Source organism: Hyposmocoma kahamanoa, unplaced genomic scaffold (assembly GCF_003589595.1).
Source record: "Hyposmocoma kahamanoa isolate Upper Pololo Valley unplaced genomic scaffold, ASM358959v1 76, whole genome shotgun sequence".
Taxonomy (NCBI): Eukaryota; Metazoa; Arthropoda; class Insecta; order Lepidoptera; family Cosmopterigidae; genus Hyposmocoma; species Hyposmocoma kahamanoa.
The window spans coordinates 7,976,083-8,003,485 of record NW_020653900.1 but is presented as its reverse complement, the minus strand read 5'-3'; the positions used below and the strand labels follow the sequence as shown (position 1 = coordinate 8,003,485).

The following is a 27,403-nucleotide window of genomic DNA, read 5'->3' as shown; positions in this document are numbered from 1 at the left end:
AGGTTCATACGCAGCAGCGCGGCTTATGCGTGCACGCCCGCCGCGCACCGTGTACCAGGCTTGTTGTTGGCAGGCTTTTACACATCAGCGGAAGCTGATTTTATGTACCTATTAAAAAAACGCGAAGTTTGTATTCTTACTGAATATAAAAAAAAATTAAAAAGCTTTCTATTTTTTTGGGAGGTATTGTAATAAAATATATTTCAATGATTTTGTGACATTCAGAAAGAAAGAACAGCCAATCTGTCTAGCTAAATAACATAAAGATAAAATTCCAGAACGATTACGAACGAACCAGAATGGTGAATGAAACGTTCTCGTATTTTATCAAAGTTATATTTTAAAAACAACGCTGAGCAATTTTTTCGGTCTAGTCTTTTTTGGAAGGTTTGTAAATTATTCCAGCGTGCCTTTTAGGTTATGTCACGACTCTAACATCCGCAATGAATATCAGCATCGATGAATGCGATGCTGATGCGGATATTTTAATTTATGCGAATTATTCGTAGATACGGATGCTGATATTCGCAACCACCTTAGTACAGACCAGACACTCGCATAAAGAATGGCGCGTGTGACGCCTAGCGCTATGCGAGTACATCGCATAATTATGGGAATACGCACGTCCGTACACGGCACGAAGCGGGCGCGAACATAGACAAACTGCGCTGCTACATTTGTATGGAGGTATCATATTCTCTTTTTATAGGTAATATGCTGTAAGCTCTTGGTAAAAGCAACGTACTATCAAACAATAGTACACTGCACTATCAAGGGTGAGCCATACGAGATGTATTTTGCAGATACGTCAGAAAGCAGTTTGGATGTAGTTCGCACGACAGCACGCTGGGTGCAATAGCTGTTGGCGCGACTGCTTCAAAACATTTTCCCAGCTGCATTTCAACTGCTATTTCACAGTCTGAATTTCACTCGAATGACTACTTACTAGCTGGAAAATGACAACACTAGATTTAGTCCTATATAAAAAAAATTGGTAGAGTAAAAGGCGACAGAATCTTTACAATGTCAAACTACAATTAAAACTAGGTGCCAGGCACGATAAACTAATATACTTATATATTCTACTTTCTATATTCTGTTCTAAAATAGCACTTACTCTAAGACACACTCAATTTTTCATAAATAACAATAAAAACATTTAATGTAGGTATAGAGCTAAAAAGTACCAAAAAAGGTGATATCTCACGGTAGGTACAAAATGGGACTAAAAAATCTCGCTTTTTATTTTTGCGGCAGATAATTTTTGGAGTAACGTAACCTACGTAGAAACTAGTTTTAGTTTAAACTGTTTAGCTTCGGTAGTTTTCAACTCTAAATATTTAATTATTATCTTATTAAGTTAGTACTATACTATTGACTCTACATTATTAAAAAGTATTGAGTAACCAGAGTACATTTTGTTAATTGACTTTCGCGTTTTTGAATGAAAGACCAACGATACTTGATCTATATTAGCAGATACCATCCGTATCGCATTTAATTGGTTTTAAGTTCTCTGGTGCTATATAAACCAACACAAGACGAATTTTTTCATAGCAGGATAATGCAGGCGAAATTAAATTTAGGTTATTTTAAACCTAACGTTCTGAATTATTTACACACTGGCTTGGGTTTACTCTGTACTTACTAACCTTACCAAAGTGCTATGGAGATTTTGTGTGTTAACTGTAATGTCCCCAATAAAAATCTCTATTAACGTAAACATTTCATTCAAAACAACTTTTACTAGATGTTAAAAATACATATTTAATTGAAGCTGAAATACGCCTAAAATCTTTTAAAAGTACACCTTAAGTTGAATGAGACGGTTTTTCGACATTAAGTATTATAATTGTTCAGGAGACAAGTTAAGGCGTATAATTGGCCATACTGCCAGATCTTAATAATTTTTTTTTAAATACTTTTACTTCCCGACATTTTTACGGTAGCCACTTTGAAACTCTGGATTCCGATTAATATAGTAGGTATAAAAAATGTTATTAACTTAAAAATATATGAATTCAACTTGTTTTTTAAACTGATAATGAAAACAGAAGATGTCTCTCATCTTGTTAATATTTTTATTTATACTTGTATATAATCTTTAGTTATCCACTCACAAACGAGAATATAAATTTATTAGTTCCATTCAGAATTTTTTCGAAATTACAAATTATGTTTTCTCAATTTCACCATTTTTGAGTTACGACAATATTTGGTTTCATGTGCGAAATGTTTAGTGAAAATTTACAATTTTCAACGTGGATATTGTACCAGGAGCTAAACCAAATTTCTGAAAATTTCGAGCCGAGGGAGCGAGAGACAAAAAAGGATAAAGTGAATTTTACACTTACTTTTAGGAAAAAAGGACACTATGACTATAATGTGACGAAATCTCATTAAAAAGATCGCGTTTCTCGTTCACGAACGAGAAGACAGATGTTGTTGTCCCACTCGTTATATTCCTGACTCTCATGTTACATTTAGTAATTTAGGTTGCCTCTAACTATATAACTTCAACTATATGAGGTAATAGTGTTAGTGTTTTTTACTAACCATGAAATGAAAATGGGACATCTGTCTTACAGTTATTTAATTTAAACAAAAAGCGTCACAGAATACATCAATATCATAGTTCACGCACCAAAGTTAGAGAGTACCAGCATAAAGTCTATCATTTCGCAGTCTTTAGGAGCGATAAGGCGATTCGCAATGACCGACCGTTTGTTGCAACAGTATTTGTAAACTAAAAAGCAAGTTTAAGGGTAAGACCAGACGTACGTAACTTTATGAGTCGCGTTTTTTGACTGAAATTCGGTTGAAGCGCCACACAAACGTATTTCATTCAATTGCTTTTAAAGGGTGTTTATGTCATTGGATCCATGAAACATATTGTTCATTTATGAAGCATTAGAAGGTAATGGTAAAAAAGAAAAAGAATAGATGTACCCATCCACTCATATAGAAAAGATTAAAATATGGGCAGTTTCACATACTATATGAAAGTTCAAAGATTTGTAAGCCGCTACCTCATCCCAAGAAATGTTTTCCTCACTACTCCCTCCGCCCGTACAAAAATATCATATAGTGCGACCGTAATTCGGTCGTAATTAGGCGCGTGTGTCGGCAGACAACTCATTTTGTGTCTTCGTGTGGCACATGATGAGGCGAGACGAAGGGTTTGTGTCACACGACGAAGCAAAATGAGCTGTCTGCCGACTCACGCGCATAATTATGGCTGAATTTCGGTCGCACCATGCGACGTACTGACGTGAGTGGAGGAAGGGGTGAGGGAAGCGGTCGCTTTGTATGCTCTTTCTATGCGCGCGAGTAGACACGTTTCTTGCTCTATTATACTGTATGACACAAACACCCTGTACAAACGCTTAAATGCAACAAAATAATACTATTCAGTTACTATACTATACTAGAATAACATACAGTTCTTCTGGCGCCCCAACCGAATTTCAATCGAATGTAAACTACGCGACTCAAAAACACGTTTTATTGAGGCACAAACAAAATTATCACACTCACAAAATTACGCGCGTCTGGCCTTACCCTTGCGTTAAGACGTAATAATTCATTATATGTATGACTGCAATTTGTTTTTTACACTTTTATTCTAAAAATTAAACCAATTTTGGACAGTCGATGCTGGAAGATACCTGACCCCTTAGCCGACTTTTTGGTTCTGAGAGCCTTCTGACGCATTCAACAGAAAAGTGTAAAGAAATCCCAGCTGTTTGGTTGAAATTTGAATTTATGTAACGTAATTAAAATCAAATTACTTTAAAGTTTCTTAAAACGTTATTCACTAATGATGCAATAGTGATGTCATACCAAAATGCATTTTACGGCTCACGGGTTAACGCGAGGTATTTTAATGCTAACCTACATTTTAGGAGCTGATGTGTGGGGACCCGCCTCTCGTGTTCCGAAATTCGCGCACTTAAAATTTGTATGGAAAAATGAGAACAGGCGGAGAAAATTTGACACAGATCCGATGTTGACAAGCACCCGGTGGCGACTGACGGGGCAGTGGGCGGCGCGGCGTGTCGTTAAACCGTTGGGCAATTTTCAAGTTTTTGGATAAATGTGAATTCAGTTGAAAAACCAAAACCGTAAGCGTATATCTTTATAAGACCGTTCTTTAATACTAAATACATAAACCGTTTGATCTAGTAAAACAGTTTTTCCCGCTTTTCTTCCGGTGACTCACCTCAAAAATTAAGTTTGTTTAACATCTTTCTTCACACTGATCTGCTCAAAGAGAAATAAACGGTTAGGGAGGGTCAGGCATCTTAGGGCATCATGTACATTAGGAAGTATATAGTGGTAGGCATTATCAGACATACATAAACTGTCAAAGTTTCCCATAGAAAATTTAACTTTCTATCATCCGTGCGCGTTAAACTAGCAATATCGAAAATTTACATACTGTCTACCGCATTGTGTGGCCATAGTACATGTGCAATATGGTGTTTAATGTTCACTGTTGCAACTAATTAATAATATCTCACAATCAATGTCGGTCTATCAATTTACTTTTTTCGTCATTCCTTCGGAGTTGACGGGGCACTGTCCTCGGCTTTCCGTTTGCTGCCAGCCGATTGTATTTTCTTATCTGGCTTGTATTTTTCCCATTTCTTATGGTTCAATGTATCGAAATCATCGCAGTATTGAGCAATATCACGTAGGTAAGTTGAAAGGTGCAATAATTCCCTATCTCTGTCTCTATTTAAATGGGCTTGTCTGAATGGTCGGATTTTTAACCCGCTTTTAGGATTCATAATAAAGTTTCGACGCACATCGTCGAACATTATCGTGTTCTTTGAACTGTATTGGGGAAATTTACCCCAAATTACACCTAGTGGTTTTACCTGGAAAACAGAGAAGAGTATTGTTTATAGTTATATTTTAGGACTAAGCATGTCGACTAAGTTGTTGCAATGAAGGTGTATAATGCGTAGGCCACACCGCGAACGAAGCTAACCCTGAGTTAACTAAACTAACCCGACGATTCCGCTAGCTATGTAAAATATGTCGCCCTTAGCCCCCATACGAATCCATAGTAATTACTTCCTACGACTTTTCTTAGATTTGCATGCAACTACGTGAGCTAAGTTAAGTTAGCTTAGTTCGCGGGTGTGGCCTGCGTTTAGCTACTAAAATAAAAGTGAAACTCCATTTTTCGTCTATGGCTAAAGCCGGATTTACATTTGTCTGATGTGTCGTGTCGTGTCGCGTCAGAATGGTATCGGCTTCGTATATTTAATATGGTTAGATTTATATTAGTCTCTAGTCAATCTGACGTGTCGGCTGGTGTGTTGTTGTGTCCGGCATGCTGTGTGCATGAAACCGATACCGTTCTGACGATAAACGGATTTACATTTCATCGATAATTAAATATTCATTATGCTATAATCTAATAATATAATAAGCTCAAGTTAAATTGGTCGTTTTGAAGTGAAACAATTGACGACACCCGTCAATTGTTTCGCATTCGGGCTGACCAATCGGAGCGCTGTTGTCACAGTGATGATTTGGCAGAATAGTTTTCAAATAAATTAAATGACGTTTCGTCTCTATTTCTGGTTATATACTCGATGGTTAGAAGGCTAACCACTGGCAAGCCACTTAACTTTTAGCAGAATGCCAAACGTATAATTCCTGCCATTGACAATTGATCGGCACACAACTTAAATGATTTAAAATTAGCAGAGTAGGGACCCAGGACTGTAGCATAGACATTGGCTGAAGAATACCATGTACTTATAACTCAAGAGAATTGTTAGCCTCCATAATCAGATCGTAACTCTGAAAGATAGATAGATTTCTTGTTTATTTGCTGAATCACAGTACATTACAAAGAAACTTTGACAGGTATAATGGTAATCATAAAGAAAAAGGCTAGTCTAGGTTTGCGGGTATGGCCTGGAGTGTTATATTGCATCAGGTGTAGAGTTGAGTGTACTGTACCAGCAAAAAGGGCCCGTTTCAGCATTATGCCGCAGTTAAGACGAACTACGACGCTGATGATTCTGCCAGGTCCTAAAGTGAGCCGGTAAAAAAGAAGTAACTCAGAATAGAGAATCAACACGGAGTTCGAATGTAAGGTATGTAGTTATAATAATAATTGTATAGGTGAATAAGTTATTATATAAGCAATAAAACGTGGAAAGCAAATAAATAAAGGTGAAAGATGTAAATGAGTGAATAAGGAGTTGTGTGGTTGTATAATAATTGTAAATGAATGTGTGTTTTGCTTAGAAGTGTGTGTGTAGGAATGTAAAAAATACGTGGAGTTTATGTGTGGTTTATATATAACTAGAAAACAAAGTATTTATAGCAGGGAAAATATTTTGTGGACAGGTGGTGTAAAAGAAATTAAGGGTAATTTATGAACTTTTGATATTTGTATTAGACACGCGTCAAAATATTCTGTAGAAAGATTTTGTTAAGTGCGAATTTAAAAGAGTGAATTGATGTAAGATTTCTTGTATAGTTAGTTTCTTGTATTGTATATGGTATGTCATTCCATATTTTGAACGCGTTGTATTTGACGCAGCCACAGAAAGCAGCTGTTTTATGGGTCGAAATTCCGTCTTATATTTAGATGGCGCCGATCAATAGCCTGGAAGTGGTTTATATTATATACATGGCCGTGGATATCAATTAATTCCTCTTTATATTTATTTATATATTTATTATAATATATATATATATATATATATATATGTAAGAAGTTGTTTTTTCCTTGTAATGTCATTCAAATATTGATCATGAGCTAAAATTTGTTTACTGAACTTTGACAAACATACGTGTCAATAGATGGCATTGTGTGTTACAAACTAATTTAAAATTTAACGTTTCGTAATATGGGTAGATGGCGCTAATCGTAAACAAAATAAAAGAATAGCAGGCAAAAATGTGACGTCACGGTGCTCGCCATTGTGATACAATTTGAAAATCACTCGAATTTGACAGCTAAATGTGGATATAATAGCTTATCGAGGCGGCATACTAATACTTACATTGATGATGCATGATAATACTTACATCAATAGTTCCATATTTAGCAGTATGAACAGTGATCATAGCCAAATAGTCCAAATAGAACATGATTTTATAGTCCTGGTGCGATGACACGCCGAGTAACCTCATTTTCTCCTCAATCCACTTCATGCCTGTTGCCGACCAGATTACTATGTCATAGTCTTCATATGCAGACGTCAGAAACTCGTGGAGGTATGGACGCATTAGTTCATAGCCTGGAAAAAGTGATAAGTTCATAACTGTGAAACTTCCAATGAATGAACTGAACCATAAATTGAATGAAATGTGCAAATTCATGAAAGAAAGTAAATGACATCCACATTTAGTTTCAATATAGTAAGAATTTCTTTCTAATTTTATTTCATAGATTTCACAGATGGCGCTACGGCATAAGTCGTTTAAAACAAAAAAAAACAAATATATGCAACAAGCACCTAGAGAAATTCGTAAGGTCTGCTGGTTTCGTAGCTCAGTTGGGAGAGCGACAACCATGCTATGGCGAAGCAGCTGGTTCGAGTTCAACCGGATCGAAGTCATTTTCAAGTTTAATTTTACTTTATCCTGTATTGGAAAACGTTACATGTCGCGCAGTAAACCAAATACTGTTGTCATAAAAAAAATGAAATTGAGAAAAAACGATTTGAAAGTTCTAAAAATTACTGAATGGAACCCATTGACCTATTTGTTGATAGGTGGATGATGCAACCAATAAATTTATATTCTCGTTTATAAGTGGACAACTAATTATTATGTATAAATGACGTGACCATTATTTTTTCGCTCAGAGCGGGACGCCTGTAAATTTATTATTGTTTTAAAAATAAAACACACGTTTATGATAGTTATGAAGTGTTTAATGATAAAAAAATTAGAAAAAAGAACTAAAAACCCTTGATGACCAAAAATTTAAAAAAGGGCTAGTCTGGTCGTTGGCCTCTATATTGTTCGCTTTCGCGCCATTTTTTAAAATTTCTTGTTATATGTTCTGTTTTCACAACACAGGACAATTTGGGGACAGCGGGACATGAAGCTTGAAAGCGGGACGTATGGTCACATTATTTATAAACAAAAAAATCCCATTAAGATTCATTCAGATTTTTTAAATTTTAAATCGTGTTATTTCAATTCTATCTTTTTTAAATTACGACAGTATTTGGTTTGTTGTACAATGTTATGAAAGTATATACCAAAAACTCATACCAGTTTCAGCGACAGATCTGTGATCAAACAATGTGTAGTCAATATCTAAGACAAGAAGCTTCTTTCCTTCACGAGGTTCATTCAGCATATTGATCTTGTAATCACGGACTCGTTTGTTTATCTTCGCTAGGTAAATCTGTAATTGTTATAAATATTTCATCTTAGTTAAATACCACTTACTAATTACTACTGCCCAATTTCAATAAATACAATTAATCGAAAAGCGATTTCTGCGTCAGTTGTGATATGTGTAAAGGTATCGGCTGCGGTGAGATTATTAAAAAAATCTCTCAGTAGATGTCACTAGCGGCGACGAATGCCGAAAAAGTCGGTACAAAGATCTATAACAAAAGCACATAAGAGAATTTCGACGACTCGGTAACTGTACCCGTGGCTCAGATGGTTAGAGCAATGCTACGGTGCAGCATGAACGGGGGTTCAAGTCCCACCGGGTCGACGAAATGTTTCTGTGTGTTCGGTCTTTGTATTCATAATCATAAATTAATTAAATAAATAAATAACAAAACTAACGGAGTTATTTCACAAAAAAATCGCAATAAATATAAATACACACATCAAAAGTGTTTATAGTCCATTTATTTAGGTAGGTACTTAACTAAATGTAAACATTCTTGAGATGTCTGTTTAATACGATATACACTTAGAATAATAACGCATAGAAGATCATAGCACGCAAATGTTCACGGTTAAGATCCATTATTGCAAAGAAAAAGCGCGGGAAGCGTTGTAGTAAAATGACTAACAATGTAATTTTTTTTTTAAATTTAGCTACATTGCTTTTGGTGATCTATTTTTAAATAAATTTGCTTTTCAAAAACATATAATACGGGAGCGTTCCATTTTTAAATTTCGAGCATCTCAAAACTTATTGAGTGCCCTACGTAATAAGGATTAGAACTGACCTCTTGGTTCTCCACATCGACTTCCTCCTCCTCAATATCCAAGTCGTTAACAACCTCATCCCCACAGTCAGGTTTCGTCACAGCTCCAGCAATAGCCTCTTCTAGAGAGCCCATCATCATAATTTTGAGATTTGGCTTAAGGTTAAGTTCAGATAGAGTGCAGTTGTCCATTGCTACTTTGCCTGAAACATTAAATTTTTTAAGATTTATGTCAGTATTAATTTATAGCTTAATAGAAGAATAAATACTTTTGTTTTATTGGTAAGTTAATACTATTTATTACTATTTTATCACCAGCAGTTAACACTATGCTAACTCAAATTTTGTCAATTGCGCGTTTTTAATATCAAATTATTCAGCTTAAGAAAATAATACATAAACGCATTGACCTACCAACAAATGGACGTCGGGTTCGCGCTGAAAAGTGTCCGCACTGATATATCTCAGCATTCTGAGTCAATCGCGCAACAGTTTTCGTTGGTTCGACTGATAGCGCGATTGTCAATCATGCAGTACTAAATAACAATAACTAATCAACTGCCTTCGTGGCCGAAAGGTTGCCATGCCGGACTGCCATGCAGAGGACCTGGGTTCGATTCCCAGGCCGGGAGAAATATGTGTATGGTCTACATTTATTCCTCTTGTAATTTGGGTGTAAGTTGGGTGTAATTTGTGGTTGTCTATGTGTGTGTCCATGGCACCTGCGACACAGGGTTTCCCTAGTGCGGGGCTATGTTGTATGTGTGCGTTAAAAAAAAAACTTGTTTATCATTTAAAAGTGTTATTTTGTACAGTTGTATAGTATTTAATTTATATTTAAAAGAATCTTAAATATAAATTACAAAAGCAAAGAAAATAATTAAATAACTAACTGTCCTTTTTCTACACATTGCATGCGCAAAAGATGAAAATGATCCCATTATATCAATTTCAAGAAGCTTATACAAACTTCTTGGTCATTTGTTATAAATTATTAATAAAAAAGATCGAACACTCAGAAAAAATTCCTTCGATCCAGTCGGATTCGAACCAACGTCTTCTTGCATACCGTGCCAGACGCTATACCAACTAAGCCCCGGAACGAACCAACGGACCTCACGAATTTTTCTATGTGCTTGCGTCGTGTCTTTGTACTTGGTCTTTCAACGACTTTTTAGTCGTGGCGCTATCTATGAGAAATCTATTGCAGATTTATCACCCAGTTAGTACCTGGTCATTTTCAATTGTTTGAACAACAAGCAATTGAAATATTTAGGACAAACAAACTATAGAGTCGCTTTGAGTTTAATCTTATTTTTAAAATGATTTTTTATTAAACGTTAGCTACTATTACTATACTATATAACTAACAAAATATTGTTGTAGTCGTTTTACGGTTTGGGATTACCTATCAGAAGTCAGAAAATATATTTGCCCGTAATAACGTTACCTCGAATTTTCATAATGACAAATGTATTTTTTTTAGGAATATTACAATAAATAAAAGCTAATTTTGTCTTCGTGAAAAGCATCAAAATTACTTGAAAGCGAAATGGTTCAGTTGCAATAAACAACCCGAAAAATTGTACAAATAGAAAAAAAAATTTTGGAGCTGATCCGGTTGAAAACTTAAAAGGATCGATTTAAAAAAATCATAACTCGAAAACTATGAAAAGTCATGGAACATACATGGGGGTGATTCGGATACCCCTCAATGCACCAAATTTTTTTTTTGGATGTCACTATCCTGGCCACCCTGCTTATAAAAGTTAATTAATATTTACAATAAAGGCTGCTCCATTACTCTTGTGTTCAAGTAATTTTCAGTTGAAGCTGAACATGGTGCATTTTGTTAAATTTCCTGTAGATGGTGTTTTTGGGCCCTTAATTTGTTGCAAGCAAAATTAAGCAGTACTGCAATGACATTACAATTTAAATTAATGTTTTAGTTTTTTTTTTTATATTTCATTACATGTTTGTATAGGTTAACTTTGGACATTTTTTGTGGTTTATGTATTAAACCTGACGTCCATTTGTTGGTAGGTCAATGCATAAAAGTAATAATCATATAAATGCTGGAAAGGTAAAACTTCTAAAATGTATATGGAAAATATGATAGGAGAGCGATTAAAAGTCATTTTTTTTTTAAGAAAAAAAAACATAACTCTTATATTACTTGTTACATGGAAAACTAGGAAATTTCAGCTTTTCCATATTATAAATAAAGTTAGAGTTAAGATTATTTTTCTTAAAACATCCACTGCTGAATAACCCTCCCTCAAAGAACGCGACAAAGACTTTTTGTGCAACCTTCACCAGGTCATGAGTCCACCTTGTGTGTGGTCTGACCACATTGCGTCTTCCAGTATGCGGTCGTTACTGGATATATACCATGATATATATATTACCATGGTATTACTTGCTGGTGTGGATATTACTTTCTATCAACTGCCACCGTGGCCGAACGGTTACCGAGCCGGACTGCCACGCAGAGATCCCAGGTTCGATTCCCGGACCGGGAGAAATATTTGTATGGCCTACATTTATTTCTCTCGTGAGTTTGGGTGTAATTTGTGGTTGTCTATGTGTATGTCCATGGCCTCCGCGACACAGGGTTTCCCTAGTGCGGGGCTATGTTGAGTGTGAGCGTTATTATTATTATGTTTATCTCTAATATTTCGCCTGAAGATTTCATTTGAATCCAAGGTCAGCAACATAATTAAAAAAAAAAATACATCACAATGGTTTATGTTTGAATATGAGAAGTGAAGGAATGCCTTGCAGGGACGACTGTAAAATTATGACAAATTGTTTGTGCTAAGCTGACTACAGAAAGTAAGATTGTTGCAACTATTCTGAATTAGGGTATTTAAAGTCCTATATTTAAAGTCAAATTGTAAACAACATTTAGTCAGACATCTATCATCAGCAGAATTTAGGGCACCGAACGCACCGCTTCTGCGAATTTTGGTTCATAACTTGAAAGTGTTACATTTTGGGTTACATACATGAATATTTCAAGCATATTTTTTAACATTTTCGTGCATAATTGCCGGTTAAATGTAGTAGATACATTGGCAACTGCGAATTAAGAGATGTGATTCAGTAATCAAGTAGAAAATATCACAATTACCTTGAAATTTCACGTTAAGAAGTTTTTGCCTCTCGGGTCGAACACCAGTTGCATTTTCGATTGCAACTTTTAACATCGCCACGGAGTCTGATGGCGAAAACTCTGGGATATCGAACTCCTTCCCATTCCATTTTACACTTAACTTAATCGGATTATCATTTAAATCGCACATTTTCACATGAAAACTGATGAAAATCGCGACAAATAACGGCAAAGATGACACATAAACAAAACAATTTTGACACAGATAAGAAATCGCCGTTTCTTTTCAATTGACACAGTTTTACGGTATACAGTCTCATTTGATGTCAATGGACAGAAAAACACGGCAAGTTCTATTATAAAAGTTTTTTATTTTAATGATCTTGGTTTAGTTTTACTCATTTTACTTAACTATGTCAATGATAAAATATAAATAAAATACTTTAGTTACTATTGCTAGTGCATGATAATGTTCGTATATAGTCTCTTTCTTGAAGACGAAGTAAAATGACAGTTCATCGCGCCAAAGTGTTGCCCGCTTGCGAACAGTTAGTGATTGCAGTCGATAAGTATTCTATCGACTATCGACTGAATATTGGTCACGCTTATAGAATAAATAGCCGAACTTGTTTCATTTGAATCATCCTCTTTCCATTATTCATCCAATTATTAAGCACAATTAATTTGAATTGTCAATTTTTTGTAAGTTAATGCACACATATGCAGTATTTAGAACTATTTTAATGAAAAATGAAAAAAGAGAAAGATTTTCATTTTAATTAAGTATACACAATCAAATCCGGCTATTCTTGTTAAAATGTATACGAATAAAAATTAACCTCGATACTAGTAGGTCAACTGTCAAAATAATAATAAATAATGCAATAACGCAATTAGTGATCATTAGAACGTCGTAATATTCGCAATTCAGTCATTTTTCGCAAATGTTTATCTTCTTTAACAATCTATCGATAAAACTATCGGCAACAACTACATAACTATTTAAAAATTTATGAAAGCTGGCAGCCCTTCAAGCCATTTTACTCCGTCTTCATTAAAGACAGAATAAAGTCTCTTTTATACTTAGCGTTTAAGATTGGAGGCGTATCGTTAGGCAGTCCCCTCAGTCAAGGTATAAGTAAAAAAATCCATCACACAATAAACAATACTTTCGAATCGATGTTTTTCATTTCCATTGTCGAATTCACCGCGTCAATTGCTCCACGGAATACTTAATTAGGTACATGTAAAACTCATTTGTGAAAAAGTAATTCATTATTAAATTAATTCGTTATCGTCGTCTGCTGTAGTTCTGCTTCTCGCAGAATGTCCGGCTTCTGTTAAGTTTTCTGGTTCATAGTAAAGATCCAAAGAGTTGGTTCGTATAACTTCTTTATAAAAGTACGCAGACTTTCTAGGATATCGCTCTAATGTGCCGAAATTTACTTCATAAAGTCCGAATTTTTCACTGTAAGTAAAGACATTAAAGTTCTTAGGTTTTCGCGATTGTTACACATAGGAAATGAAACTATTTTTCCGGATTTAAATCGCGTATATTTGTTTTTTCAAACAAACCGACGTTTCGGGCCCTTTACAGGATGTTGCGACATGCGAGCATGTCATGGATAAACCTACACATTCGATGAAGTTTGACAAACCCCAGGTCCTTGCAAAAGAAGTCCGTTATCTACCCAGGATGCTGCGAGAGGCCATTGAAATTAAAAAACATCCTAATTTCAACAGGGAAGATGGTTTCTCCGTACCACCAGTTTGGGATCCAGATTTCCTCTAATGAAAAATCCCAAACAGACATAAGACTGCAGTACTAATTAATATGTTTTAGTTTATTCTAATTTCTATTAATAATTAATAATAAATTAAACTTAATAAAAATTCATTCAATAAAATAATTTGTAAAACTTAATGTAGCGTAAATTGGAATGTTTTCTTTGTAAAATTAAAAATAAGGTATTTAATTAATAACTATTGTAACTATAGTGAAAAAATAGGGTGGTTTGCATTAATATTGGACATAACTGGTTGAAGACTGTACCACCTCAGTCAACCGTGACCGTGGGACCTGTAAAGGGCCCGAAACGTCGGTTTGTTTGAAAAAACAAATTTTTTTAAACACGAAGTTAGCCAGATTCATGAGATGAGTTATTAGTTTATATGAGTTATTGTTTATCAATAGACAAAGAAATATAATAAGAAGAATAGACAAAGTCGTCCGCCTAGTGGTACCCAAGCTACACGTCTATCCATAACAGAACAAAAAGACGGGTACTGCCACTGCACCCCCAAAAACATAAATTATTAACGGTTCCTTCAATACTCCGTTTGAAACGGTTAACACGAACGAAGACACAATAAAATGGAATTAATTTTCTGTAAGACGAGTAGTCTTTCTTAATAATATTTGTGCCATCACAAAAATACTTTTAAGAAAGTCTACCCGTGGCTGTATGTATAATTAAAGTGATGATATGACAACCCTACGCTGCGAGCGAAGTGTATAGGAAAATAAGAGCCGAATTGGCAGGAGTTACACTTCTTTAGTAAGACAAGATTCCAACATTGGAAGGTGTAATTATAATAAATTATTATTACCATTATCATTAATATCTAATGAATGAAAGTATAAAGGTATAAAAAGGCTGTACTCACGTATACCCGTTCATCCATTCGAAATTATCCATCAAACTCCAAACGCTATAAGCTTTTACCTGACAACCCTCGTCAATAGCGTTCAACATGGCGTTCATATAACGTTTAAAATAATTTATTCTCTCTTCGTCTAGCAATCCAAGGCCTGAGGACCATCCGTTTTCTGTTATAAATATTGGTGGTCGGTCGTAAAGTTTTGACACTTCTTTAATCAACTTGTAGAAACCCCAGGGAACTGACTGAAGCGTGAAAATAATTACTTTAATAATAATTAGTTTTTGGTACCTACATGGCATTTATGAATGTATCGTCCAGCTGAGGATTGTACCAGATTTTGTAGGCTAATCGCGTATAATGTGAAAACAGCCCGTTAACATTGATAACTCGCATTTCCGACATAGAGCTGCCAATTATTTACTTAATATCGGTCAAACTATTGAGAGTGTTGCTTTTTAAATCTATTTTAACTATCTGCAAATTTTAAAATATAACAAATAATGACCATATCGATATCACGAGTATCGGGAGCCTTGCCTTACGCTGTTCGTTACTGGGTTCCTGGACCATTACCGTGAAATCAAAAACCATTTCCATCTAAACTATCTATCGCTGCGTTATTCTCAATTTTTAAATTGAATACGGTTCATTCATGCTATTGTATGAAAAGGAGGATCAATATAATGTACAGTACTTTACCAATACACTTTTTTTGTTGTCCATTAATATACCCAGAAGCTCCAGGTGTTAATCGCTCGATAATAATTCTCAAAATAATGTCTCGAAGATACTTAGATAGCTAATTTGGACGTAGGATTTTATACAAACAGCTCATAACATTTCAGATAGGTATAAAACACTTGTGTAAGTAACCATTGGGGTACTCAATACCTACTTGTAACCAAGATGATTTCGCCTGTGGCCACGTTGGGTCCTTTACAAACACGGCACTAATATCATCCATGTATGAAGGTGTTGGATACATTCCCTCTAAAGAAGCATCTCTGTAAATCAATTTCGTCGTATAACTATTCATTCCGAAGAAATCTGAGGACCCTTTGATATTGCTCACGTCTTCAGCTGATAATCGCGGGAGGCGAGATTTCGGGAAACCTTGCTCAGCACTTTTGTGGTAAATATTCTTCTTCACTTCGTGTGGAAAGTCACCGTTGTAGGAAAAAATCGGATGGGCATATAAACCCCACTGAAACAATGTGTTATGATTAATGGTCGGACATTATTTTTGATAAATTTATTATGTTTTGTAAAACGTCATGGTATAAAAGTTGTTGTTTATGATGTTACTTAATAAAATAATCCTGCGAGGTTGTTCGTATTTTACAAATAACCCTGTATGTCTATATAAACCATCACATTAGTCTTTAATAATCTACTTTAGAATATCTAACAAGAGGCTTCTTCAAAAACGGGAATTATCCACAATCGTCTGAGAGTAAAAATCTGTCTCATTCTTTAAAGACAAAAAAATGTAGTTTATAAAACAAAATATATTTGATTTAAAACAAAACTGGTTCGCCTTATTTAATTTTTATATTGATACCCGTAGACACCAACGTATTATCTGAAGTATCGATACGAAACCTTTTGTTTAAAAAGTTTATTATTTAACTATACTGTACGAACCCATATCTACACGTTCCACCGCTGTGTAAATTTAGTAATAAAAAGAAAATGTTACATACTGTATTTAAGAATCTAAACGAGGAAATCCGAAGGAAAGTAATGACATTAGCTACTTAATTATATCAGAAATAATCAACCAGAACATAAAATCGGGTTGATTATTTCTGATATAATTTCCTAATCACCACCACCACCACCTAACCACCAGGACGTAAACGCCTCTATAATCCAACACACAGACATATCTAGATATATGTCTGTGATCCAACACAAACCGCTGCCAATTTTCTGGATTTAACCCGTAGTAGCGTATACCGATAGCAATACAAAATACGGAACTGGGAATGACATGTGTACTGGCCGAAACCGACATGTCACACAAATGTAAATCCGGCTCTCAAGAAGAGACCTATGTCTGGCAGTAGGATGTATCTATGTTATCTAGCGCAGTGTGTTCATCTAGTTATTTCTTTTGTGTTTGTAATTTTATAATTTTATTGTTTTATCAATGCTTATTCTTATATTATATTATATGTGTATAAAGATGATGACAAATGATGACATAAATACGTCTAACGTATCTGTTGATCAAATAATAATATATTTCATTATTATTTACAAAAATAAAATGTTTTGCACCTCTGACCGCTCTAATAATACTCTTTGAATTATTATTTTTTTTATGGAAATGTCAGTTATTTCGCTAAGGACAGCCAGTTACAAACTAATATACCCATGTCTACCCAGCATACTGGTATGCTAGTGTGGCAAGTGAGTATGAACAAAATACTTACATCAAACTGTCGCGCATCCTGCGCAGCCTGGATGTCCTGTTCATTTGTATCAGTCGCCGGTTCATACCAAGAACAGCTGATAGAAATCCCAACACTCCCATTATGAACTTTCCTATACTTATCATCATAAAGCCTATATGCTTTAGCGTGAGCTAAAAGTACATTTTTAGCACATAAATACTCAGCTATTCCACTCAAATTTAGCATAGGAGCTTTCGCGTCCGAGCCATATCCTTCATAACAAATCTGTTTAGGTTCATTTATAGTTATCCAGTACGGAACTTTATTGGCGTATCTGTCGTATACAATCTTAGCGTAATCAGCAAACCAGTTCACTATATGCGGATTCGCCCATCCTCCAAGTCGTTGCAAAACTTCAGGTAAATCCCAGTGATATATAGTGACGAAAGGTGTGATACCAGCTCTAACAATTTCATCAATGAGATTGTCGTAATATTTTAAACCAGCTTCATTGATGTTATGAATGAAACCATCCGGCAAAATTCTTGGCCAGGATATAGAGAACCGATAGAAATGTACGCCAAGTTCTTTCATGATTTCGATATCGTGTTTGTAAAGATGATATGAATCCACTGCGACGTCTCCGGTGCTGTGATCTTTAATTGGAGACGGGTCCATGTGAGTGAGTGTGTCCCATATTGATGCACCTTTACCTGAAATCGAATTGTTACGGTGTATAGCGAGATGATTTTAGCTATTCGACGTTATAGCACGCTTCTTCTTCTGAAATCAAATGTTCTGTGAGGAAAACTGCCTACATATTTTTTTTTGTAAGTAAACCAACATATTGGAAAAGGTTCATAAAAATCTTCAAAGATATTTGATTAGTAATCTTCCTGAGGTTGCATAACCACTGGGAGATTACTACTGGGCTTGTAAGATATACTTATCTAATAAAAATAATTTTGCCTCGTGACCGGTTTAGGCAAAACACCGGTAAAACTCCGATAACGCATCTACATGACTCGTGTGTGTAGAAAGAGCGTAAGCGCCATTTCGAAAAAAAATTCAGAAGCATGTTTTAGATTTTCACGGCTGGCTGCATTAAGGTAATTTTTTAATTCAATTTTAAAACATAACCTTAATTTAAACCAAATTTGAATTTAAAACAGGACGTAAATATTTTGAAACGTCGTGAAAATCTAAAACTGCTCGACATTTTTAATGATTCTTTCTATAAATTTAAATGTGAATTACGTATTCCTATAGCATAATATTTTATTTTCATTGCTATTTTATTTTATCTTTCACAGAAATATTAATTATACAATTGCACGGTCATATTAACATCAATCAACTATTTATTCAGATCTCATAATCAATTATTTACCTTAAATTTCAGTACATTAATTATGAATTAGTATTTAAAGTTCTAATTTTATTATCATGATTTTTTTTTAGTATCTGGGGCATCTAAAGGTATATGGATCCTTATAATTGTGTACCTGTAATTGGCTTATATGAACAACAACTAAGCCCTATGACATATTCATATCGTTTTATCTTTTTTTTATGTGTAATCTGTTGGTGTTCCAAATAAATAAATAAGCAAACGTACGAAGCCGTGTTTGGCTCGATGCAGATTCTCTCCTAAAGTTTTCATTTTTCATCATTCGCACTAAGTGTGCGAATTATTGTAAGGCAGTGGATACGAGGGCATTACTGTAACGCAGGGAATAAATTTAAGTTTTTCATGAATAATTAAGTTGCTCTTTCCATCGTTGATCCTATCTTTGCTCTATGCTAGATAGCGGTCAGGAGCAAGTGTTCATTTTCTTTATTAACTTTTTATTTAAAAAAACCCGTTCTCAAAAGTTAGCTCCGCTTTCGCTATATACGTTACCGTGGTCTTCTCAATGATAATTTTTTTTTATAATATATAAGTGCACATTTGACCTCCATTTCACGCATATTAAGGAAGTCCTCGTCAAAACGAATAATACGAGCCTAATATTAGCTGCTGCATACTGCTGAAGACTTCCTCTCATCTGTCTGTCATTTCCATCATAAGATCAGATCTAGGTCATACATACATACATAACATTTTACTATCATTGGAATTACATCTACATGTCAAGTTTTATTGAAATCGATTAACAAAGAAACAATGCCGTCAAATTAAGAATCACCTCTTTTTTTCAAGTCGGCTAAAAATTAATACTTTAAAAATAATTCATAAACGTCGCTGAACATGTTAAGATATAAAACTTGGATATGATAAGTTGATAACTATCGCAACATCAATGCGGGTGTGGATTATCAAATAACATTTATTTATAATTCCCAGTTTTGGTGAAAACGGTAACCCATCCCCTGGATGTAGAGGAGTAGTGAAGTGACCTATGTCACATATTAGTTTAAGCTCCAATCGCCACAAATTCATTAATTCATTCAATCATAAAGAATTATTATTAATACCATCCTCATTCCAGGCCCCCTCAATTTGGTACGCAGCTGTTGATACTCCGAACATGAAGCCATCAGGGAAAGGTCGCGGTTGGTCTTTTGGTGTCACATCAGTGCAGTAAAATAGTAATAGCAGACTGGAAATGACAATAGGGAGATTATAGTATAAACGAAAGCATCTTACACTTCAATAAACATAGATTATTCAATTTAGGTGCCAGTCAACGATGCACAATACGATAGCATAATATGTATATAGTATATGCATGTGTTATCGGCAACGTATGTAATCCAGTATAAATATCGAATATTTTGTATATCATAGAAATGGACGTAACGTTATCACGTATTCAAAATATTTGAGTAAATGTAGGTACTGTGATGCCGCAGTCATGATACCAGTCTCCTTAAACTTTTCTCTGAAATCCCGAGAATCTAAACAGTACACAGAACCAATCGCTCATTTCTGCAACACAAAATGTGGTTTGTACATCTGCCGCTTCACCTCACTCGGGAACCTCGTAGGATATTATACCTACTATGGAAGTAACTAGACTAACTTAGCAGTATCAATATCGGTAAGCTCACCTATTCTAAGGACTGCGTTATGTGTGGAGCTTAATCTGCTGGCCAAGGAAGATATATGTGGAAACCATTGAAGTTTACTATCTAAGGTCACTCCCAAAAAGACAGCTTTATTAACATGGTCTAACTTTTATCCATTTATTTCTATGATTGGACTAGTCTATTTTACATTAGGTAATTCAAATTTAACACACTCTGTCTTCTTGACATTGAGCAATAAATTGATAGCATTAAGTCAATAAATCATCTTTGAGAGGGTATCATTAATATTGTCATAATTAACGTCATGTCTGTCGGTTTTAAAAATCGAGGATGTGTTCGGTTTTAACAATCGAGGATGTGTTGTCATTTATATTGAGTCCTACGGAACACCCATTTTTACCGGAGAAACCAAAGAACTATAACAAAGACTAGACAAGTTCCAACGCCTTGCCATTTACTCCGTAATATTCCAGCTTAGCTAACAAGAATAATATGGTCCACATAATCAAATGCTTTTGAGCGGTCACAGAAAACGCCAATAACGTTATGCTCATTCCCAAGTGTCAAAGATGTGTTTTAGTGGCGCTATCCCCGCACGGTAGTCTATCTACCACTCGTAAACCCATATTGTTCACTATGAAAAATGTGATGGGAATGGGATCGCTTTTCAATAAAGGATCATAGCGTTGCTGTGTACAATAACGAGGTATTCCAGAGGTATACAATCACTGAATCATGCATATTGCTGTTAACAAATATAAAAATAAATCTGTGGTAAGAGGTAATTAAGTCCTATCGTCTTGTGTTGTTTATTTACAAATTTTATTTGATGTTAGGATTCATTTTGAATACGTAATTAAGAGACCCATTCTCTTTACAACGCCCTGTAGCAAAAATTACTAATTGGCACATATGGTTCTTTAATTCGCACCTACAGAAATGTGTGTTTGTTTGTTTGGACTGTATGCATTCCATTATTAAGTCCGATCATTCATTATTAAGATCAGTCATTATTAAGTCCAAAGTTTTATCCGATTGCAATAAAATTTTGTGTTATTGTGCCCACGTCTGCAAGAGTTTATGAAGTATTAGATCCAACTGATTAGCAAGGGCTCAACACACATACAATACAAATACAATCAAACAATCAAAAGTACAATCATAAGCATTTTTTTAAAAGCATATATATTGGGTACTTGTTAAAAGTCCCACGCTTCCAAGTTACATTATTTATATCCCTAAATAAAGAAATTAAATTAATAAAAAAAAAACTTCGGATGCAAATTGAAACGAATGTAATGAATTGGTGTGGTGTGTGTGCGTTTAAAACTTGGACTGTTTTTATTGCAAGTAGCATAAAGTTGAATTTAAATCTGAAGTGTCTAAAACTGACCTTCCCGACAAGCCCTTTTTTATGAGTTAGTTCCTTTTTGTTCCTTAATGAAACAGCCCCCCATAGAGACATTATCTTTATTACAATAAATACAGAACCTTTTTGGAATATACGGAGACGTACACACAGTCAGTTGTTGGCGCTGGCTGTATTATTACAACTTTTTAAACGCAAACGAGAGTTCATATTTAAAAGCGATCTAAGGCCCATTTGCCTGATGAGTTGCCAAGGATGGTTGGCCCTTATTTCGTCTATGTTTCTGTTATACACTCGATGGACTAGCACAATCAACTTTTTACCTTCGGCATCTTTCATTTTAGGTTAAGTTTATATGAACAGTGACTGGTTTCCTTTATATACCTTCACTGGACGCGTAGAATCATGACAAACGAAATAAAATCGTTAAAATGAGGCCACATGCTTAGATCAATAAATAAATATATTTTTTATAATATCAAGTGACGGGACGAACAAGTCATGCACCTGATGGTAAACTACACCCCTGTCCATAATAGTTGCAGTGACACTCAGAGCTTTCAATCGTAAAGATCTGAGGCGCACTGCCATTGCGCCACATAAGTTGACAAGTCCCATGTGCCTGTAATTTTACGAGCACCCTTACCCGAAATTGACATTTCTTAAATAATAATAATTAACTATATACAATTAAAAATATAACAGGTTTTGTATCTAACCCTGCATATTTTGGCATATGATCTGACAACACAAATCTCAAATTTCTTAGGCGAACTATAATTAAAAATCAATTGTGCTTACATTCAAGGCGGTAGGTCCAACCAATAGCCGTGGTAACCTGATGGTATGACCTACCACCTCTCAAGCACCCACGTCTTGGTTCGAATCCGGGCTTGCACCTGTGAGTTTATTGGAATTTATGTGCGAAATTTAATTTGTAATTTACCATGAGCTTCTCGGTGAAGGAAAACTTGCACGTCGAAAGTTCACAACACTCGGAAAACTTGTGAAGTCCCCAACCCGCATCGGGCCAGAGAGGTAGACTATGGCTTAAGCCCTCACCTGAGTGGAGACCCGTGCCCAGCAAGTAGGTTGACGATGATGTATATTCAATTGTCCATTGTAAAGGCATTAAAGAAAAATCAACTCAAGAAATCAAATCTTCTGACAAAAACTTCTGAAAAACTCTTTTATCGCTCTTTTCGTAGTCTGACAACATTCCCCTTAAATGAAACTTGGAATTTTTCCTGTAGTCTCAGGCACTCTTAAAAAAAGCCAAACTCATCACCCAACCTAACAATTAAATTCGTTAATAAAGACACAGAAAAAAAATCGCGTATTACCAGATAACCACGGAATACGACATCTCGTTGCGAATTCACATGTAACACTGGTCGACGATAAACTAATCAATGACAATAGTAGTTGTAAAACAAGCGAACCGTATGATCTGTTACGTCATCTAACACCGCGATCAAACCTGAACAGATTACTAAGAGAACTGATAAGTTCTCAGAACGGTTGGAGAACGGTAGTAGGAGCATAAGGACATACATATGGACCACCCAGTAGGAACATGAGGAAACGTCACATTTTTTGCCCAATTTTGAAGTAAAAATGTATATGTCGTCAAAAATAAAAACTAGAAACTAAACTTGGCTTACCAAGTTTAGTTTCTGGTCTGGACCGCGTATGAATCTTTTCGATATAGATGTACGCTTTCTATCTCAATATAAAAAAGAGTTGAGCCAAAGATTTTAATCTATTTAGATATCGTCACACCCCGCCTTTTCACCTGGTATATTGAAACCACGCGTGCACCACGCTCGTTCCTTTCTCGAACATGCAACGTGTGGAATGGGCTCCCTCCTGAAATGTTTGCGGTATGACATGAGGTTCTTCTTTATAGAAGCTTATTCCAATAGCAGTAGAGCTTCTTCTGAAAGAGTTCGTCCAGGGTAGTACCACCACCGCCTGCCACCTTACTTCAAGCAGTAATGTCAGCATTACTGTTTTCCGGGTCGGAAGGGTATCTTTGCGATTTAAAGCTCTGAGTGGCACTGCAACTGCTATGGACAGGCGTGTAGCTCACCATCAGGCGCATGACTTGTTCGTCCCGTCACATGATATTGTAAAAAAAAAGAGTAAACAGCATATTACAAGAAAAGAACGGCTTAGTCGTGGCGGTAATCGAAGATTACACAAAGTGGCATCGACAAGTCGCTACAACAGACACTCATGCACGAGTGTCATGGTGCTATCGATGCACCGTTACAAGTCTATTTCCATAACAACATTCTCCACTTCACTCAGCCACTTGACTACTGTTGAACTTTATGGTAGGTAGTGTCCGATATATTCATCAGCTCCCTGTGACCATACCAACTCTCTCGGTACTCTGCCGTCCACATGCAGCCGCTACCGGCCACCTTTTTCAAGTCGTCCGTCCATCTTGTGTCCAGAATAGATGATACATTTAACTATTAACAAGCTCAGATCGATCAAAATGAACTTCTTGTCCGACATCACATGAGTAAAATACTTATGTATGCCGGTGGCACATCACTGCCTCATAAAAAAAAGTTTTATCAGGCAGTAGGTATCTTGTATGTCAAGTTTGGATGCTAGTTTTTCTATCTTTGTAGTTCCTTTTTCAAATACTTTTTAAAAATTAGATTTTTTACTTTCATAACAACTTCTAAGCTACACTATGATTTGACTATTGCATAGCGGGTTTATTTTAGCACTTTGCTTCAAGGAGGAAGCGTGGATTCAAAAGTCGTGTTGAGTGGCCACCGGTTACTACATTCGGGCTCCACACCGCCGCGGTGCACTTCATGATGAAAGAGGTAATAATTGTAAATCCTCATGGATATCCTTCGCCTGGGGAGGATAGGGTTGTTGACAGTGTTTTGCCTCGTCGCTTTCCGGTGGGAACGCAGGAAGACAACCATACTATTGCTATACTTAGTTATTAAATACCTACATCATCTGCAAACGTTTGTAATAACATAAAATGACAATAGATCATGTTTCACTCAAAACACGACGAGCCGGTTTCGTCTGTTTATAAAATTGTTTTAATGTACTAGAAAATATTTATGGAGTAAATGATAACAGTGACAATGTCATAGTACATACTTCAATGATGTGTGAACTTTCCTATCTACACGAGGCTAGTGTGATAAATGACCTGAAACAATTTCTTTAGAGGAAGACCTGTGCTCAGTACTGAGACATGATGTACCTTACATAAACAATTTAGCCAAGTTTTATCCACTACCTATATCCAAAAATAGCGATGTCAGGTGTTTGCATAAAGCTGGACAGAGTTAGCGTCCAGATTACACGACGACGCGAAAGTTATAGCGCGGCCGCCCGGTTACCGCACTTTCACGTACATTAATGGTGAATCTGAATTATATTTACTAGGCAACAACGTTTAAATTCCTCTGAATAATACAACCGCGCGGTCTCCACGTAGACCAAATACAAGCCAGACTCGCCTGCACGCCCAGTATGCACATTTAAGTCAAAACGTAAAAGCTAAATAAATAGAGCATACTTTGCCATGACAGTTAGATGCACGCCGCGTGGCGTGAGCGCGATGAGATTCATGTCGAATAAATGCGCTCTCAGGCTTTTTGGATGCTTGTCTGGCCAAATTAGACGTTAGAGTTTTGTTAGGATGTGTACAAATGTGGCGAATGCGCCTGTTGCGAAAGGTTCGCGAGCGCACACGTGCATTACGTGGTGCGATCTGTTCGCGTGCCACTCGCGCGCTAGGAGCACTTAATTGTAAAAGTGCATACAGCGCATTCGCCAGATCTGTACGCACTTCAGGGTGCCTCAGGGCTTTTATATTCAGTCTCGTGGTTTGAATTTTTGACGTGACATTATTTGGTTTATTGCAATTATTATTTCATATAAGACTTGAAAACTTTTTGATAACACCTCGATACTTTTTCTAAATAATATTGGCCACACACTTGGCCAGAATCTCGCAAACTAATCAAATGATCTTAAATCTGTTGAGTACAGATTAAATTCAAACTTAAATAATCTTTATATCATTGGTAAGCAAATTACACTTGAAATCGCCACATTGATTAAACTCTACTGCTCATTTGAAAGGTAGATTCCCTTGAGAAGAATAATAAGAAACTCTAGGCGTTGCTGCTTGTTAATAAGCATTTGTGCACTTTTATCATTTACAATATATATTTCAAATATGATCGAGACAACCAAGAACTAAACGGTTCACTACCGCGGAATTTTGACATCCAAGTACGCATAAGCTATAATAGTTTTAATAATTTGACCATTAATGTATAGTTTTGTTTCACTATAGTTTATAACCTCGTTAATGGCAAATTATGTATACCAACCGAAATGTCATTATAGAAACGTATAGTCCTTATGACTTTGTGAAGATGACCGTTACGAACAACCATTTTATTTTTATTCCTCGTCTTAATAATAATATAAACATGATATTAAAAATATTAATATCATGTTTTTTCGTAAAATATTTACTATGTCCCATTTCAAGTCAAAACGCACTTTTGTACTTTCTACCACAGATTACTTAATAGTTATGCTTCTACAATGTTAAATAATGCAATTTTCAAAGTATGAGTAGTAAATGGGTTTACAGTTTTTGAACAAATGTAGGTACCTGTAGGTACATTATAACTTGAAACGAAAATTGGCCACAAGGTCAAAAAATACGTAAACATACAGTATTCACAAATACTGACAGTTGTATGCGTAATGTGCAGTTCTATTTTTAGGTACAACTCGAGTTAAAACGTAAGATAAATTGGTGGTATACTTAATTATTTGTGGACCTTTAGCATCTGCCAAATAGAAATGATTTTTTTTTTATATAATATCTAGTGACGCGACGAACAAGTCGTGCGCCTGTATTGTAATCTACACGCCTATCCCGTAACACTTGCAATGCCACATAACACAAAGATTTTCAGAGGCACTGCCACTGCACCCGTCATCCTGAACCATAAATTGACATTGCCTTTAATTTCACCAGCATACTTATTACCCTTCAAAACGGGAACATAGTAATGCTGACATTACTGATTGGCGGCAGAAATAAGTAAAGTGGCAGTACTACCCTGGACGAAATCTTTCACAAGGAGATCTACTGCTACTAAATATTAAGTTCCACATATTATTAAGTTATAGAATCTGCTCAGCTAGGCAGTAGGTACGAAAATTTTGAAGGTTCGAGTGTGAGATAAAGTGAAAAGTCTTTGTTTTAATTAACATGGGGTCACTGTGTTCATAACCAATAGTGATATAAAATGTTAATACAAGAATGTGAAATAAACTGACTGTTCTTGACAGTAGTCTTCATAAAACACCATTGACTTACATAAATAAGTCATGTAAAACACACAAATTAAATTTAGGAGCAATGTTACGTTTTTATATTATATAAAAACCCTCAACACCATCGTGAAACAGCAACTTTTGTTTTTAATTAAGTACTTGTATGACAAAAATCCATGACGAAAAATCCGAAAAGAATTATCTTTTGAGCTATTTCATGTTGTCGTTGAATGTAAATGGTAAATGAGAAAAAGTATGCCTGGTGACCGGTAAAGAGGCGAACGAGTAGCTAATATCTAATCCGAATAGG

General features: G+C 35.5%; 2 protein-coding genes across 2 annotated transcripts; both read right to left on the bottom strand.

The window, feature by feature from the left end:
* Nucleotides 1-3,886: 3,886 nt before the first annotated feature.
* LOC113232386 (ubiquitin-like domain-containing CTD phosphatase 1) lies at nucleotides 3,887-12,466 on the bottom strand. The gene is made up of 5 exons (XM_026467085.1): nucleotides 12,295-12,466; nucleotides 9,183-9,364; nucleotides 8,260-8,395; nucleotides 7,063-7,274; nucleotides 3,887-4,883 (listed from the first exon to the last, which is right to left on the bottom strand). Exons 1-5 carry the CDS (start codon nucleotides 12,464-12,466, stop codon nucleotides 4,557-4,559), a joined length of 1,029 nt encoding a protein of 342 aa, XP_026322870.1. The 3' UTR covers nucleotides 3,887-4,556.
* A 673-nt stretch (nucleotides 12,467-13,139) lies between these two features.
* Nucleotides 13,140-20,199, bottom strand: LOC113232613 (myrosinase 1-like). The gene is made up of 6 exons (XM_026467384.1): nucleotides 20,183-20,199; nucleotides 19,818-19,942; nucleotides 17,379-18,052; nucleotides 15,836-16,144; nucleotides 14,944-15,182; nucleotides 13,140-13,744 (listed from the first exon to the last, which is right to left on the bottom strand). The coding sequence occupies exons 1-6, from the start codon at nucleotides 20,197-20,199 to the stop codon at nucleotides 13,555-13,557; spliced, it is 1,554 nt and encodes a 517-aa protein (XP_026323169.1). The 3' UTR covers nucleotides 13,140-13,554.
* Nucleotides 20,200-27,403: the final 7,204 nt, after the last annotated feature.

Coding starts and splice junctions, on each gene's coding strand:
- LOC113232386 (XM_026467085.1), bottom strand. CDS start 12,466: ATGTGCGATTTAAATGATAATCCGATTAAGTTAAGTGTAAAATGGAAT. Junction 8,396..9,182: donor TCGATGTGGAGAACCAAGAG/GTCAGTTCTAAT, acceptor TAACAATTACAG/ATTTACCTAGCGAAGATAAA. Junction 4,884..7,062: donor CTAAATATGGAACTATTGAT/GTAAGTATTATC, acceptor TCTGTTTTCCAG/GTAAAACCACTAGGTGTAAT.
- LOC113232613 (XM_026467384.1), bottom strand. Junction 18,053..19,817: donor GGGGGCCTGGAATGAGGATG/GTATTAATAATA, acceptor ATTCGATTTCAG/GTAAAGGTGCATCAATATGG. Junction 16,145..17,378: donor AGGATGCGCGACAGTTTGAT/GTAAGTATTTTG, acceptor ACATTGTTTCAG/TGGGGTTTATATGCCCATCC.